Consider the following 15,132-nt stretch of genomic DNA (forward strand, 5'->3'; position numbering starts at 1 on the left):
TCCCTTAACTGTCTCTGACTGTCACTCCTTGCTCATTATTCTGTTCATTTCCACAGGCAGTCACACACACACATCTACACATGCGGCTCTGTGTGTTTTCGCCTGTTTCTGTTTGTGTGTGTGTGTGTGTGTGTGTGTGTGTGTGTCAGTGGTGGTGGCTTGTTTAATGCACTGCAGGTTGGCTCCTGCAGCAGGTCTGGCCAGATAAGAGCAGCACACCGCTTTCTGCTGGGAGGGAGGGAGGGAGGGAGGGAGGGAGAGAGAGAGAGAGGAACATTGCCTCTTCACTCACATAAACCATTAAATTGTAATAATGGGGCCACCAGCAGTCAAACCTGAAGCCAGAGCGCCCCCTGTGGGTGATCCGCTGAGTGGCAGGGGTCGTTTTGGCTGGTGTTTGTCCCCCCCTTCTTCATGAATGTGACACTCAGTTAATTATTTGGGGGTGATTATTTGTTGAAAGGTGTTGCAACTGTTTCCTTTTGCATCGTAGATGAAATTAAACACAGTTTTTGCATGATCGCTGATTTTAGGGCCTTTTTCTCGCCTTTTTCTTAACAGAATCATATTTCTGGAAGTGTTCAAACAGCATCATAATAGGAAGCAAACATTTTCTGTCAAAAAAGTCTAAGGAGCAGGGGGTTGTGCTGGAAGAATTTTGCCATCAGTAATGATAGATTTATGGTATAAGGCCTTAAACAAGCACGCAATCCTCATCTTACCAGCCAATGCCAATGACTGAAGCTGTATTATACCCAGATTTCCTTCATGGCCGCTGTGTTTAAAGTACAGACAGGCCTCTGTCAGGTCATAAATATCTGCTCGTGTGTGTCGTGTCCTTAGGATGAGGCTGCAGGGACCATAAAACCTCAGTTTGTCTTTCCCTGCGTCAACATTGACCGTCTGATTGTAGACAGAGAAAGACTGAGACAACAGTGCCCATTTGCATTAAATGAGTCAACGTGTCAGTGTGAAAAGTACAATCTGTTCCTACTCTTTGTCATTTTTAGTCCTCACTCCTCCACAATGTCTACACACAAATCTGTGGCCAGATCAGGAAGAGACACACACACACACACACACACACGAGACCCCCTTCCTCTCTCTCTTTCTCTCCACTTTTTTTCTCAATGGGCGCCCAGCTGCTGCCAAACCCATTCACTGCACACACAGCGATAGGCCGGCCCCGGTCAAGTAAGTAAAGTGGCACTACAGTGTGCAATTTTTCTCTCTTTACCTAAAGTGTGTGAATGTATGGCAGACAAAGCGGCGCGCTGATCCAGCCTGCCCCTCTGGTGTGGAGGGTGAAGAGGAAGTCAGAGACGCTAAGTTGCACCCTCTGCTCTTACAACAGCTCGAGGAATTGACACGGTGAATAAAAAAAGAGGAAAAGTTGAAGCTGCTGTCTTACTCTGATTTTTCTTATTCTGTTTGTCATCACCTGTGGACGGTTTCTATTTTCATTAGTTTCCTGCCTCAACATCATAATGTAATGTAATATAATGTAACAGCATCTTGTAGAGAAGCTTATTTCCTTTGATTATGTGTCACAGCTGACAACAAGGACGCATGTTTTTTATATTTCCTTCTGCCTGTCTGTCTGTCTCTCACCCAGCAAACCAGCATGTTATGCTAATTGGACACATGCACTGGAAGCTCTGCTGTGTTGGCCCTGTTTTGTGGTGTTTTTATGTGATCATTATATCTGGTCTGGTTTTGATGCAGTGACAGAGAAACCAAATACAATTTGCATCAGTTTCCTTTTCTTTAGTTTTCATTACACAGATTTCTTACTGTCATGGTGCAGATGAATCTCAAGTCTAAAGTTGAGGATCATTCAGACCAGCCAACAATGGACCACACTTGCACAAATACACGTGTGCTTTCTACAAGTGCAAAACTTCATTAGGTCTCCTGCAGGTGAAGGCAGACAGGTGTTTTAAACATTTCGTCTCCCAGCAGCAAAATGTTCCTTCCCTTGATGATACATCTTTCATCTGTCATGTTTTTTTCTGTGACTTCCTTTTGTCCCCCGGAAACAAACTTTCAGCCTAATCATTTTTTAGACAAAATATCACCCATTATTTTCTCGTGAGTTTTATAATGTATTACTATTACGTTATCAGCTCTGTCCACGAGTAGCTCTGTGGTATGGAGATGTCCAACGATTTTCTTTTCTAATCAACAAAATATACAGCAAAGAGACACACGGCTGTTATCCATGTATGGCCATAGGAACTTTTTAGAGACTTTCCCTGAACTTAAATGACGTTGAAAATAACCCCTAAAACGTCCTGATGCATAAACATGTTGCTAAATGTATCACAAAAGAATTGAGCTTTTTACAAAGTGCACATCTTACAATAAACTTGTCATCATGAGCGTTTCAGAAATACTTAAACGTTGCTGCCACCAAGTGGACAGAAGCACCAATTACACATTTAGTATATCATTTTCAAAGTTGATTGCAGAAAGGCATTAGCAGGGATTCAGCAGAGACTTTGAATTTGAATTGAAATTCGGGCATGGTCCATTCATGTTTCAACACCATACTTCACCCTCAGCATAATGCTTAACCCTAAAAGAAATGCTTTGTCTAAGGTGTCAGTATGGCTTGGAAGCACTTTACCGGCCTGCACAGAGCCCAAATGAACACCTACTGTATGAGGTGAAACTGCAAACTGTGAGCCAGAGGCAGACCTCATCGCCCAGCATCAGTCGCTGGCCTCAGTAATCCCTGCATCCAGTGTAGAAACTCTGGTGAAAATGCTTCCCTGAAGAGTGGAAGATGAAAAAGCAGTGTATGGTTTTGGAATAAGGTGTTTAACTAGCACACAAAAGTCAGATATTCAAGTGTTTTACTCACGTTTTGCTTGGGTGACCAAATGAGTGTATTTGACTGAATCTGTTAGGGCTGCACGGTGGAGCAGTGGTTAGCGCTGTCGCCTCACAGCTAGAAGTTTCCTGGTTAAATCCTGTCGAGTAAGGTTAATTGATGATTCTAAAATTGTCAAAGGTTGTCTGTCTCTATGTGTCAGCCCTATGATTGACTGGCGGTCAGTCCAGTCGCCCAATCACAGCTGGGATTGGCTCTGGCCCCCCTGAACAAGCGGTGTAGATAAAGGATGGATGGTATTCTGTTAGCGATCCTCATATCATATACAAGCTACAACTCTTCTTTATTTTTCTGCTTCCTTTTTGATCAATGCAAACAGACAGAATTTAACACACACACTTTTATTTGCGACATTTATGTAATTAAAAAACACTTAACTCTGTAGTTTATTTACAATGAAAACACTTTATTGTATCATGTTGTATCATTTCATTGAAAAGAAACAGGTATAAAGGAAACCATACATCACATTCCTCGTGATATCAGTTTGAACCAGCACAGATATTGATTGAATGGCTTTTTATTTATTATTAAGAATCCTTCCTGTAAGTCATGAGGATATTGTCAATCATCATCACGTGTTCTAGTCAATGTCTACAGTAAATAGTAACACAAAAAATCACAAGTCTACAGCAGAGGCTTGCCGCACTGGCATGGCGGTCGGGCGGGCGGTTAAACTATGTAAGCGTCACTTGCATGCACGGTTTATCGTCTACACAGCCTGGATGAGAAGAGAGCGTTACAGGACATCAAATAACAGAAAACCTGCTCTAAGACTGTGCAACTCTGCTCAATAACAAAGGTCTATGTTCAAAGCTTTGCATTACACATATTACAGAGGTTATCCTTCAGTGTGTGCTCCTAGGACATACAAAATAGTCAGCTATTAGAAAGCACATGGCACATAGAACAGCTAGGAACGCTTCAAGTGATATAAGAGCAATAATATCATAAGAGTAATAATACAGTAATAGGTGCAATCTTCCCGCTATGTGTCTCTTTGTGTTACAATGTATTTTACATACAGAGCAATTACATTTGTATGATGGTTATATGTACAGTACATGGCACTTCAATAACACTATTAACAGGTAAGTCATGTGGATGATTCTGAATAAATAGAGAAGAAAATAAATAAAGGTTTTGATTTTAAGTCGTTCTCAGACAGAGCGTCAAGTTGTGAATTTTAGTATTTGTTCCTTATAAATACACATCATTGCTGTTGTATCAGACATAACCAAACATACGTTAACACAGAGGAATAATGTGACAGCAGGATCTATTTGAGCTTTTGTACCTTTGTTTTTCGGTGAGATGTGTAGCTCACCTGAGAGCTGTTTTGCATTTTCATAGGGAGAACATGATTCTGAATTCCTAGAGCATTTTATAAAACAGTTACGACTAAACAGCTCATTATGATGATTATGTAAACAGATCATAAACCAGGAGCGACAGTATCTGTTTCCTGCAGCACTCACAAGCCAAAGTATTTAGCCCACCTTCCATTCATCCTCTCAGCCGCTTATTAATTACTCCAAACTCTCCGTGAGAACGAGGCAAAATTAAATCTACTATGAAAAATGATCTGAAAGCTCTCAGCTGCAGTCTATCCTCTCTGCGTGTCTCTGAGACACGAAGACTGACTGATCAACAAGCGATGAGCGTTTATAATCTGAGGATGGACTTGGAGTAATCTGGAACGAGGAAGTGAAGTGCCATCAGACCAACAAGACCAAGCTATGATTATTTGATATGACAGGAGGGTGCCATGCTCTTAAAAATATGATGTACAAAAACTCTGGTGACTGAGTGAGTCCTGTATTGTGTTTGTTTCACGCCTTTCACCACTGGTCTCCAATTGGTTGGCTCTAAACGCAGGTTTTGTTGAGGTCAACCTTCACCGGCAGAGGCCCCGCCTCCTGACTCTCCTCTGGCTGTTTGACGGCGACAGCGATCACAGGACTCAGGTGGTACGGGTTGACTTTGATGGCGTTATCCAGGAACTCCTTGTCCCCGTTGATACTCAGCTGGAAAGATACAAAGATGAAACACAAAGAAAGACAGGCTGAGATACACATACCTCTACATGCACACCACCTGGTCCTAAAGGGTGTTTCTTTGGGGCGTCTTGTCTCTAGTTTACACCAAGTATCCACACTGACACCAGTCGAAATGTGCACCTCATTGACTTGGACTCGATGGACTTGGGCGTGCTACAGCTGAAACCAATTTCCCTGCAAGCGTCAGATGCAGAGCTCACACTAACTTTTGGGTTTGGAGGTGCCGGTTTAGCTCAGCGGTGCAAGCCGCACCCCATGTATAGAGGCAAAGCCCTCGACGCAGCGGCCCTGTGTTCAACTCCGACCCTCGGCCCCCTTGCTGAATGTCATCCTCACTCTCGCCCTCATTTCGTTACTCTATCCACTGTCCTTTCAAATAAAGGCAAAAGGCCCAAAAATATACAACAATTTGGTTTATTTTCTTTGAAATGAGTATAAATCTTCTGCTTTTTTCCAGTAGTCTCAGACTTTTTTCTTGTTAAGGTGTTCCTGAGTCTGCTTCATGTTTTGCATTTCTGTAAAGCTGTTGCTTTGATTGATTATGACACCAAATTAAAGCATGAATGTGCCTATAAACTGCTATTTTTCTCATCGGGAAACTAATGATAACATATTCAAACTGACAACATAACTATCTGTTTTTCTGCATTCAGTGTCTTTGCTTTTGGATTATATAACACTTTTTATAGAGCGTTGTCTTTTAACAGGCCTCTTTTTAAAGAAGAAAGGAAGAGGATGCACACAGCGGTTACCCTGGTAACAGAGTCTTTGATTCAAACAAGATAAACACAGTGAAACTGGGTTGAATAAAACAAGTTTTGACAATGTGTGTCACTCAAACTACCAGACAACAGACACCAGCAGATTGTTTAAAGGGATTCAAGCAACTCAAAGGACGAACACAATAAAGCTGCTTAGTTATTGTTGATGGGAAATGCTGCAAAAAATCAGCAGATCTATTTGGCGTAGTGTCTACTGGTGTAATAAAAGCAACAAGAGTAGGAGTTTGAGATGCAATTTACTAATGGATTGCGAACCAAACTCCCCCTACTCCCCCTCTACTAACGGATATATAGTTCCTACCCTCACATGTGCATGTATCTACGTTGGTGGTGTGTTTGGTTTGTACCTGCGTCTTGATGTGCTGCTCCGGTGCAGTGACGAGGCTGGCACAGCTGAGCCACAACATGACCATAATAGAGAGGAAGAGACAGGCTGCTAAGATCCAGCGTGGAAGGCCCGAACGTCTGGAGAGGCAAAGAGTCGAGACACAAAGAAGGAGGCAGGAGGTTAGCGAGAAATTACACAGACATTTAAATATTCTATTGTATTTTTCTCACCGGATGTATAAGTATAAAATTAGCTTCCATAGAAATGTAGATATGATAATTGGTGATGGATAAGCTTTCTCAGGTAAGGGCCAAGCCCCTTGGTTTGATTTTTATTTCTGACTATAAGGAAGAAAATTAGACTAATAAACTTTTGTTTGCTTGAAAAAAAAAGATTCCGAGTAATGTAAAGTATATTTTAATGGGAAAAGAATGAGTTTGCATATGAAATTTGTATTTATTGACGTTTGGACTCACCTTGACATGCAGCCGAGGAAGTCGTGCTCAGCTGTGGGGTCCTCTGTGTGCTGGACGGGGTGTTTCCCTTTGCCTCCTGCTTTGGCTGCTCCCCTCTCACCGTGTCCCCTCACACCTACACAAAATTAATTTTAAAAAATGTTGGTTGGAATCAGTTTGAGTTACCTAATGAGGACAACAACTTACACACACTGCTGTACATGGGCTGATAAAAGTGTGTAAAAGTATGTGTGTTGTGTTTATGCTCTCACCATGGGGCCTCTGGGTGTGAGAGTGGACCTGAGGCCAGGGTTTGTCCGCCACGTTGGAACGAGGAGCCTGCAGCTCGGGCAGAGAGTACTCCATCTCCGGCTGGCTCTAAGGAGAGAAAAAAAACAACAAAGATGCTCCGTGATTGTGTCAGTAATTATATACAACTGTAATCTTCCAGGAGAACTGACGACTTCAGCTAAAAATAGTTAGCCAAGAAGCTGGAGTAAACAGAGACAAACACCACAGATACAGAGATGTGAGTAGAGGCAACATGATGATTTAATTCTTTAGATTTCCGTAGCCTGACAGTAACAACAAGCATCCAAGACAAAGTTCAGGAAAATATGCTGAATTTCTCTCTTATGCAGATTTAGTTTAAAGGATTGCTATTTCTATAGAGACTGAGGCAGTTAGCCTAGCTTAGCATAAAGAATAGAAGCAGGGATAAACAGCCAAACGTGTGTTATTGGTTATTAGAGGGGCTGGTGGTTATATTTAAGTACCTTTTGCTTACTTTTGACATAGCCAGGTTAGCTGTTTCCCACTGTTTCCAGTCTATAGCTAAGCTACGCTAATTTAGCTTACGGAAAATGAGAGTGGTATCAATCTAACTTAAAGCAAAAAACTTATTTCTACTGTTTATATTGTGGAAAAACACCCTGATTAGACCAATATGTTGTTGATTTTTGACATATTTATACAAAGAGTATAGCATGAAACATTTAAAATAAAGTGAAAGAAAAAAAACCTCTTTCTGTAGGTTAGGAGCAGCTAACAGCTAACGTTAACGTCTGCAGCCCTGGAGGTGGAGCAGTATCAACCTTTAGCACGACAGATTTTGGGGGAAGTTGCCAAATTTTACAAGAAAAAAAAGTAAAGAAATGTATGATTCAAAAGCCTTAGCTAAAGGGATTCTTCTTGTTGAAAAAGCAGAATGTTTTTCAAGCTTTGGCACCAAGAGATGGTTCTCAAATCACAAGGTTTTATCTCATTCTTAACATTCAGTTTGTTGTGCAACTTAAGCAAATTGCCTTGAAACAAACAGTTTTTTAAATCCTTTTTTCCTGCCCCAAATCAATATGTCTGTCTCTTACAATATCTCTCTCACACAAAATGGCTTTTTAAAAGACTTCTCCACACATACACAAACAGTCTGCTGTCAGCGTTTGCACTGTTGTGTGTTTTGTATTATGTGCACAGTGTTTCTGGTTCCCTTGGAGAACTCATTAAAAGAGGATTTTGGTTCCCCACTGCTGACCCCCAACAACAGCAGCTGTAGCCGGGTGTAACAATACTACTGCTGGCCTCAGCAACAACACACACACACACACACCCATAAGCACACATACATTCAGAGGAGTACAGTATGTCCCACCACGGTCCCAGTATTTATCGATTCTTAATAAAATAGTAGTAGTCGGTTATTTTGCTTCCAAACACGCCAGAAAGCTCAAAGTGTTTCTGTAGAAAAAGTGATTTCACAGCTGGGTTTATTACCCCTCAATGTTTCCTGACAGACTGCATTGAAACCAGATGCAGCTCCAGAGTAAAGTATAGGGGAGACGAGGGTAGATGTGTGTGTGTGTGTGTGTGTGTGTGGGGGTTTGCTCTCATTGGCTGCAGACTGAGGGGATCTAACCATCAGAATGAGCGGAGCCTGATCTGCATCTGTCATGCATTATGAGAGGGAATGCAAAAGGTGCTTACAGAAAGAAACAGTATGATGAGAGCACAGAAACATCTAGGCCATGAAGAGAGCGTTCAGGCTGAGGAGTGGTGGACACAATGTTACAGAATCTCTCCAATCTTAGTTGATCTTGGGGTTTCGACGGTTAACAAATCATTGTAAAACATGTACAGCACTTCTCTTTCTCTCTTTGGGCCTTAATACGGGGAGAGGAAATGGTTGCAATGGTTTGGTTTTAATTTGATGCAACCTAATCATCAACCAATGTGACCTTAATAAACCTTATGACAAACATCTATCGTAATTGGACTTTAATTGGACTAACAGTGTTAAAATAAGGCCTTTAACCTGGAGGCCTCAAATGTGGACTTTAATTACAGCACCCCCATGTGGTCAATTAATAATACTTGTTATACATTCATTAGGTGTGGGGCATCATGTGTAACAGAACATGTATTGACAAGACGAAATACAGCACATATAACGAGTTTAGTGGGGCACTGTTTTAGCTCAGTAGGTAGAGCAGGTGTGCAGAGGCTACGGTCCTCGACGCACTGATCGCAGGTTTGACTCCCGGTCTGCATGTCATCCCCCACTCTCTACTCGCCACATTTCCTGTCTATCTTCAGTTGTCCTATACAATAAAGGCAAAAGCTGAAAAATGTAAGGATTTAGTATCTCCGATTGAAAGATGAGTACTTCAAAGATAAGGCAGGTGACATTTTTCTTTTCCCAAAAAGAAATAACACAATAAAATCCTAATAATAAGACCTTTTTCCTATAAGGTTCCTTGTTGTGTGATATCCATAAATTAGCCACACTATTGTACTGAGATACAACTGCAGCTGCCATAATTACTTGTCAGTGCACCAAATGTGTATTGATAAATCCTCGACTGAAAATAGTCCTCAATAAATGAGCTTTTTCCTTGTGTTTGGCTAAGGTTAGCTAAAAACTACATTACCCAGCTGCTTAAAAGAATAATTGCGAATAAAAAAAAAACAATAATTATAAGTTTTCCTTAGTTATGTATGTTTTCCTTAGTTCCGAACATAATCCATAGTCAATAGTGTAATCCATGGTCTGTTAATTAATTAGATTTACTAATTATAATACACATATAGAATGTTACCAGCTTTAAACAAAAGAAAGATCATAATAGTTCATAATACTATTAAGCATTTTTTTTGCATACATGTGTATTACAGTCATAAATGTTATTCACATATGCAAATTGTACGTATATTAATGCTTTAGTCACTTGAAGTCTCTTCCTCCGGAATGAGTGAACGAGTCTGATTTTTCAGAGCAGCATCATCAGTCAAAGTCACACTGTTATTTCACTGGCTCTCTCTGTTCTCCTCAGCGTTTTGCTTTCTTTAAAATTCAGCCGGGCAGGATGACTAATGCAATTGTCAGGAGAAATGGGTTGGGGATTTCTCTCTTTGTACCCAGCCGTACACCAAGTTCAATTTGTTCTGCAGGCCGGCTCGCTAGCAGAACCGCAACTCAGTGGGAGGAAGTCTTTAATCCACTCACTTTTGTCCTAAACTCCCTCACACTGTCGCACTATCATGGGCTGATCTGTCAAAATAACAAGGTTATGGAGAAGAGGGAATAGCAGTGAGTCCTCATAATTACATGTTTTCAGGTTTTTTTTCCTTCCCTGGGGACAAACCTCATATGTGACCTGAGAATGACTTACTCCACCCGTATAATCTCAACTAACTGCAGCCACTGGCTGGTTATTGGCCGCTTTCATTGTTTTCATGACGCTTGAGGCTGAACACAGCTAGTTATTCTCACAGCTTGAGGTCACACACGAGCACCAGATGTGTATAGACAGCTCATTATGGACATCCTCATAATTTATATTGCAGGCGGCTTTGTTTGCCCTCCTCTGCTGTCCCTCGACTTTTTCTGTTGTTTCAACACTCGGAGAGTCAATCTGTCAAGCTGGTGGCGGTTTGCCAGCTGCCCACTAAACACAGGCCTGATAGTCTTCTCACAGCCCCGAGGAGCCTCGCGCTGCTCCGGCCTGCGCGTCACTACCATAAAGAGCAACCATCCATCACCGAGTCCAAGAAATGTTTCATGTTCTGCAGCTGCTGCATCTCGATATGCAGCCTCTTATACCTAATAGTGAATTTCGGCACATAATGTACTCCTCTGTTGTACAGAAGCCCTTCTGTATGGGTTAGTTTGTATAAATGCTATAATTTCCCATTGAGCCCTTTAATTATGGAGCTAAATATGCCATCAAAACCCCCTTATTCAAACAGGAAAACCCCTGACGAGGATGCAGGTTTCTGCAGTGTTTGAAATTTGGAGGATATGGTTGGGAGGTCTGCAGACCAGCTCTTATTTTAGTTTTAATGTATAGGTGGTTTTAGGCAATGCATTGAAATTTAAACCCTCTGAGAGCGCAGATTTCTGCCTGAATTTGCTACTGCAATAATAGAAAATGCAAAGAAATGATCTGAATCTGCATGAAAATGCACATAAAATGACAAAAAGGCAAATTGTTCAGATATATAATCACAGGCCAGACTTTCAAACCAATTTCATTTAAATCAGTTCACAGTTTTCAACAGCAGACGCACCAACACGACCCAAATACAACCTTCAGCGTGTTCCTGTCTTAAGGCGACTTCACCTCAGCTTGCCCTGCCCCGTTATCAAATATACATGTTACAGAAGGCGGTGACATAATCAAAAGAGACATTTACAAACAACTAAAGTGCTGAAATGAATGAATCTAGCCACCTTGTCCCCTCCCTGCTGCGTGCCCTTGCTCACTCAACCTTCACAGATGCCCCTGACTCTGAGAATGGGCTGTGAGTTGTTCTGGCAGCAGCCCAAGCTCTACGGCACTACAGCTTTATATTTCCCTATCATAACAGGAAGCAGAGGTTAGCTCAACTCATCATCTATAAAGGTCCACCGGCATGATTTTAACCTCCAATTAAAAACATACGACATGAGAGAGCTTTGTAGGTATTTAATCTGTAATTTCCCGTCATCAGGACTCAGTGGGCCATAATGTAGTTTATGAGGAGAGTTCGTAATGGAGACTTTGCTGTTCATGTGTCTGCATCTCTTGCAGGCACAATTGAGTAGATCAATGCTGCTGTCTTTCTGCAAGTTTGGAGATCACTTGTCATCCCATTTTCTTGACGAGCGGTAAATGTACGTGGAAGCTGTTTCTTTTGCAGTTCAGCAACAGGAACCATTGCTGCTCAATGAGACTACATCGTTTTTTTCTACGAATTATTACAAACCAACGAGTGCTGCTGCTGCCAGGAACACAAAAAACATGTCTGTCTAATGCAAATGTAAAAAGTTTTAGAAATTATCTTCAGATTAGAAGACAATCAGTTATATAAATTGTTAATACAGGGCAGAAAAATTGCATATACTTCAACGTTTAAACTAAAGATTGATTACTAGAGCCCCTAAATGCAGAGCCGGCCTGCTATACAAACACTTAGGTTGTTCTTACCTGAAAAACAACCACCTTGCCATCATCCGCCTGCAGGTAGAAGGTCCAGGTCGAGGAGATGAAGCTCTGGGCGGAGCTGACGATGTCGTTGCACCAGCTGGACACGGCCTCCATCACAGAGGGGGCCTTAGGGCGGAGAGTCATGGCCCTGAGCTGCAGAACAGAGCGCATGCATGCTTTTGTATATGCACACAATTTATATGTATTCTTAGCAGTTTTAGTAACATTACATAAATCCCACACCACTTTGGCACTTATAGCTGTATTTGCTGTGTGTGTGTGTGTGTGTGTGTGTGTGTGTGTGTGTGTGTGTGTGTGCAGCCAGTGGCCTTTCCCACCTTCCTCCTCTTGATCTCAGGTTCAGAGGGTTGGCTGGCACAGCCGGTGCTGCAGGCCTCCTGCTCCAGCAGCTTGATATACGCCTCCTGGCAGGCTGGAGAGAGAGAGAGAGAGAGAGAGAGCGGGGAGGAGTTGGAAAGCATAAAAAGATTAAACATAATGGTAAAAAAGGAAGAGAAGAAGAGGGAGTTAAGAACAAAAGAGAGTGGGCATGGAGCACTAAAGCCAGCAGGGCAGAAGACTAGAAGAAGTAAATTTCTCTGTGGGAAGACAGATGAAGATGCTGTGAGATGTATCTGTTAGCCCCTGTTGAGATGAGTCACTTCACGTTGCCTTCAATGAAACGGGAGGTGACGGGGCATCGGCTGTCTGGACGGCAAATCAAATCATTGATTTCCAATGCAGCAGTTTAAACAGGGTGAACAGCATTAAACGGCCAGAAAATACCTGCAAAGTCTGCCAGCTTTTAGGAAGCAATGCAATATTTAGCACCAGAGCTGCAAACGTGTGCGAATGAAATGTTGCTGCTTTCTTCTTTTGTGTTGCAAGTTTATGTATCTTTTTGATTCCACCTTTGAGACAAAACTCAGGGAGAAATTAATGGAATAAAAAGATGAAGCTGCCTTTGGTAGACCTAGGTTTAAACTAATGATTCTCAAGACATTTGATTTCTGTTCTTATGAAGAATCCTTTTTCTGCTACTTGTTTTGACATTCTCGACATATTGGGGCCTCTGCTGTTTAAACTTTGGCCTCTGCCGGCTCAGCAAAACTGGCAGACCAGCAAGCTCATTCAAAAATACAGTCGAAACAGACAGATATCACACACACTCACTCACCTCCCTGACACTCCTCCCTGCTGGTATTAAAACCGGCGTTGCCATTGACAAACTGGCAGATGGAGTAGAGGCGGCAGCCGCGGTGACAGGCGTTCATTATGGAGTCCTAGCAGACAGAAGGGTACAAAATTAGAGATGCGTCCTGCACACTTGGATAAACTCAAGATAACATTGTTAGAAAATATGACAAAGAATGCTTACAGCATCTCTTAATGACACAGTGCAGCTGTTGTATTATAGCCTGCCTTACACACTTGTTATGATGCTTTGTGCCTCTACAAAGGACACCAAGCTATAATGAGAGAGTTGCATTGAAATTGGGCAGGACAATGAGGTAGTGATGACAAAGTAAGGTGGAAATATTTGTACTTTCTTGTGACATAATGCCTTTATTCTCGGTTTGAAATAATGAAACAGCGCCCTCTGGTGACCTCCCAGGGAACAGGAGAGACAAAGAGATTCCCTGACCGCGACCGTGAACGCTTTATTTCAGCTTTGTGCATGTCATCATCTTCACCGCGTTCCCTGTTTGTTCACAGGACGCAGAGAGGGGTGATTATCCAAAACCATAAAACGGTCCCCTCAGAGTTTAAAGGCGATCTGCATTGCTCCAGCAGCCCTAAAGGTTTCATGTGCACGCGCTTTCCTTTTCAATCCCAATCTTAAAATCCAGGTGCCTGTAAACCGCTTGGCAGCTCTGCAGGATGCTTTAAACCACACCTGAAGGCAGCAGAGGAGGAGGAGGAGGAGGAGGAGGAGGGAGGAAAAACATCCGCCTCTTTAAATCTATACAAGGCTCTTAAGCACAGAAACTTCTGGTGAAATTCAAGCCATCATCTACATGTCCTGCTCGGGTCCAGTCTGGCCTTGTCTAAGATGGGAGGCGCTCTGTAAACTGTCAATAAAGGATAATTGTTTTCATGGATCACAACAGTCTTACCGATCCTCCTTATCCTACACTGCCGCTGCCCTGGCCGATCTTAATTGCGGATTAGAACATGATAAATGATCGCTGCAGTTTTCTGTAAGTCTAAGATGAGCCGACTGAATGCAGCTCACTTCTTGGCCGAGTCTTTAAGGTGCACAAGAAATGAGCTGCATCCATTTTTTTCGGCCTAATTGTGCGCCGGAGCATCCAAGAGCATGCAGCGAGAAATCGAGGCAGCAAGGGTGCAGCGGGTCATAAACATTCATTTAATATCTCAAATAAAGACAGAAGCATTTTTTCGAAGCCGATTACATTGTGTAAGTGTGTGTATCGATGCAGTCGCTGAAATGTCGGACAGCTGGATGTAGCTGTGCGCTCGTCGCTGATAATGCGCTTTCTGCAGCGGCAGACGCACACAGGAATAACTTACTTTAGCAGGGCTTTTGTTTTTGATGGTGAGCTGGCATTGCTTTTTGCAGTAATTGATGTCGCCCAGTTGGTTGTCAAACAGATCCGAGGACGCGGCCGCGAGCCCGGTGAGAAGCACCGAGAGCAGGGCCGAGAAGCCGCACATCGTGCCGCCGAGCCGGAGCATCTCAAAGCCTGAAGAAGAGGAGCGAAGAGTCGAGTTTGAAGCAGCACTGAGCTCCCTTTGTGGCGGCGCTGCGCGTGCGGATGCTGCTGCTGCTGCTGCCTCAGCCTGGCTCCTGTCTGCTCCGCTCATCCGCTGCTGCTCGTGGCGTCACGCGCATGATCATCATCATCACGCACAGGCTGCCCCCCCCAGACACACACATACATAACCTGCAGAGCATTCCCCACTGCAGTGCACAGTGTTCCAGTGATGATATTCATACAACAGTGTCAGATAGTTGATAAAAGCCGAGCTGCGGGGGGCAGATGTCCTGCACAGAGCGGACAGATGGACTGTTTGTTCAAGTATCGACAGTTCACACAATCAATGTCTCTATTATGAGTTAAATGTAAAGATCCTGCTGCAACAACAACATATATCAGCTGAGGACAGATTATCTCCCGATAAAA

General features: G+C 42.7%; 1 protein-coding gene across 1 annotated transcript; it reads right to left on the reverse strand.

The window, feature by feature from the left end:
* Window positions 1-3,281: 3,281 nt before the first annotated feature.
* Window positions 3,282-14,807, reverse strand: tmem59l (transmembrane protein 59-like). The gene is made up of 8 exons (XM_069680563.1): window positions 14,519-14,807; window positions 13,161-13,266; window positions 12,322-12,416; window positions 11,984-12,136; window positions 6,794-6,899; window positions 6,543-6,657; window positions 6,086-6,203; window positions 3,282-4,923 (listed from the first exon to the last, which is right to left on the reverse strand). Exons 1-8 carry the CDS (start codon window positions 14,681-14,683, stop codon window positions 4,765-4,767), a joined length of 1,017 nt encoding a protein of 338 aa, XP_069536664.1. The 5' UTR covers window positions 14,684-14,807; the 3' UTR covers window positions 3,282-4,764.
* Window positions 14,808-15,132: the final 325 nt, after the last annotated feature.

Source organism: Semicossyphus pulcher, unplaced genomic scaffold, assembly GCF_022749685.1.
Source record: "Semicossyphus pulcher isolate SPU_LCO1_2020_fin unplaced genomic scaffold, fSemPul1.0.p SCAF_4, whole genome shotgun sequence".
NCBI classification, from domain to species: Eukaryota; Metazoa; Chordata; class Actinopteri; order Labriformes; family Labridae; genus Semicossyphus; species Semicossyphus pulcher.

Bases quoted from the DNA above. Each gene is read 5' to 3' on its own strand.
- tmem59l (XM_069680563.1), bottom strand. From the start codon at position 14,683: ATGCTCCGGCTCGGCGGCACGATGTGCGGCTTCTCGGCCCTGCTCTCG. The intron at 12,137-12,321 runs GTGGGAAAGGCC...TCTGTTCTGCAG, and splicing joins CTGAGATCAAGAGGAGGAAG to CTCAGGGCCATGACTCTCCG. The intron at 6,900-11,983 runs GTAAGAACAACC...TTCTCTCCTTAG, and splicing joins GCAAGGTGGTTGTTTTTCAG to AGCCAGCCGGAGATGGAGTA.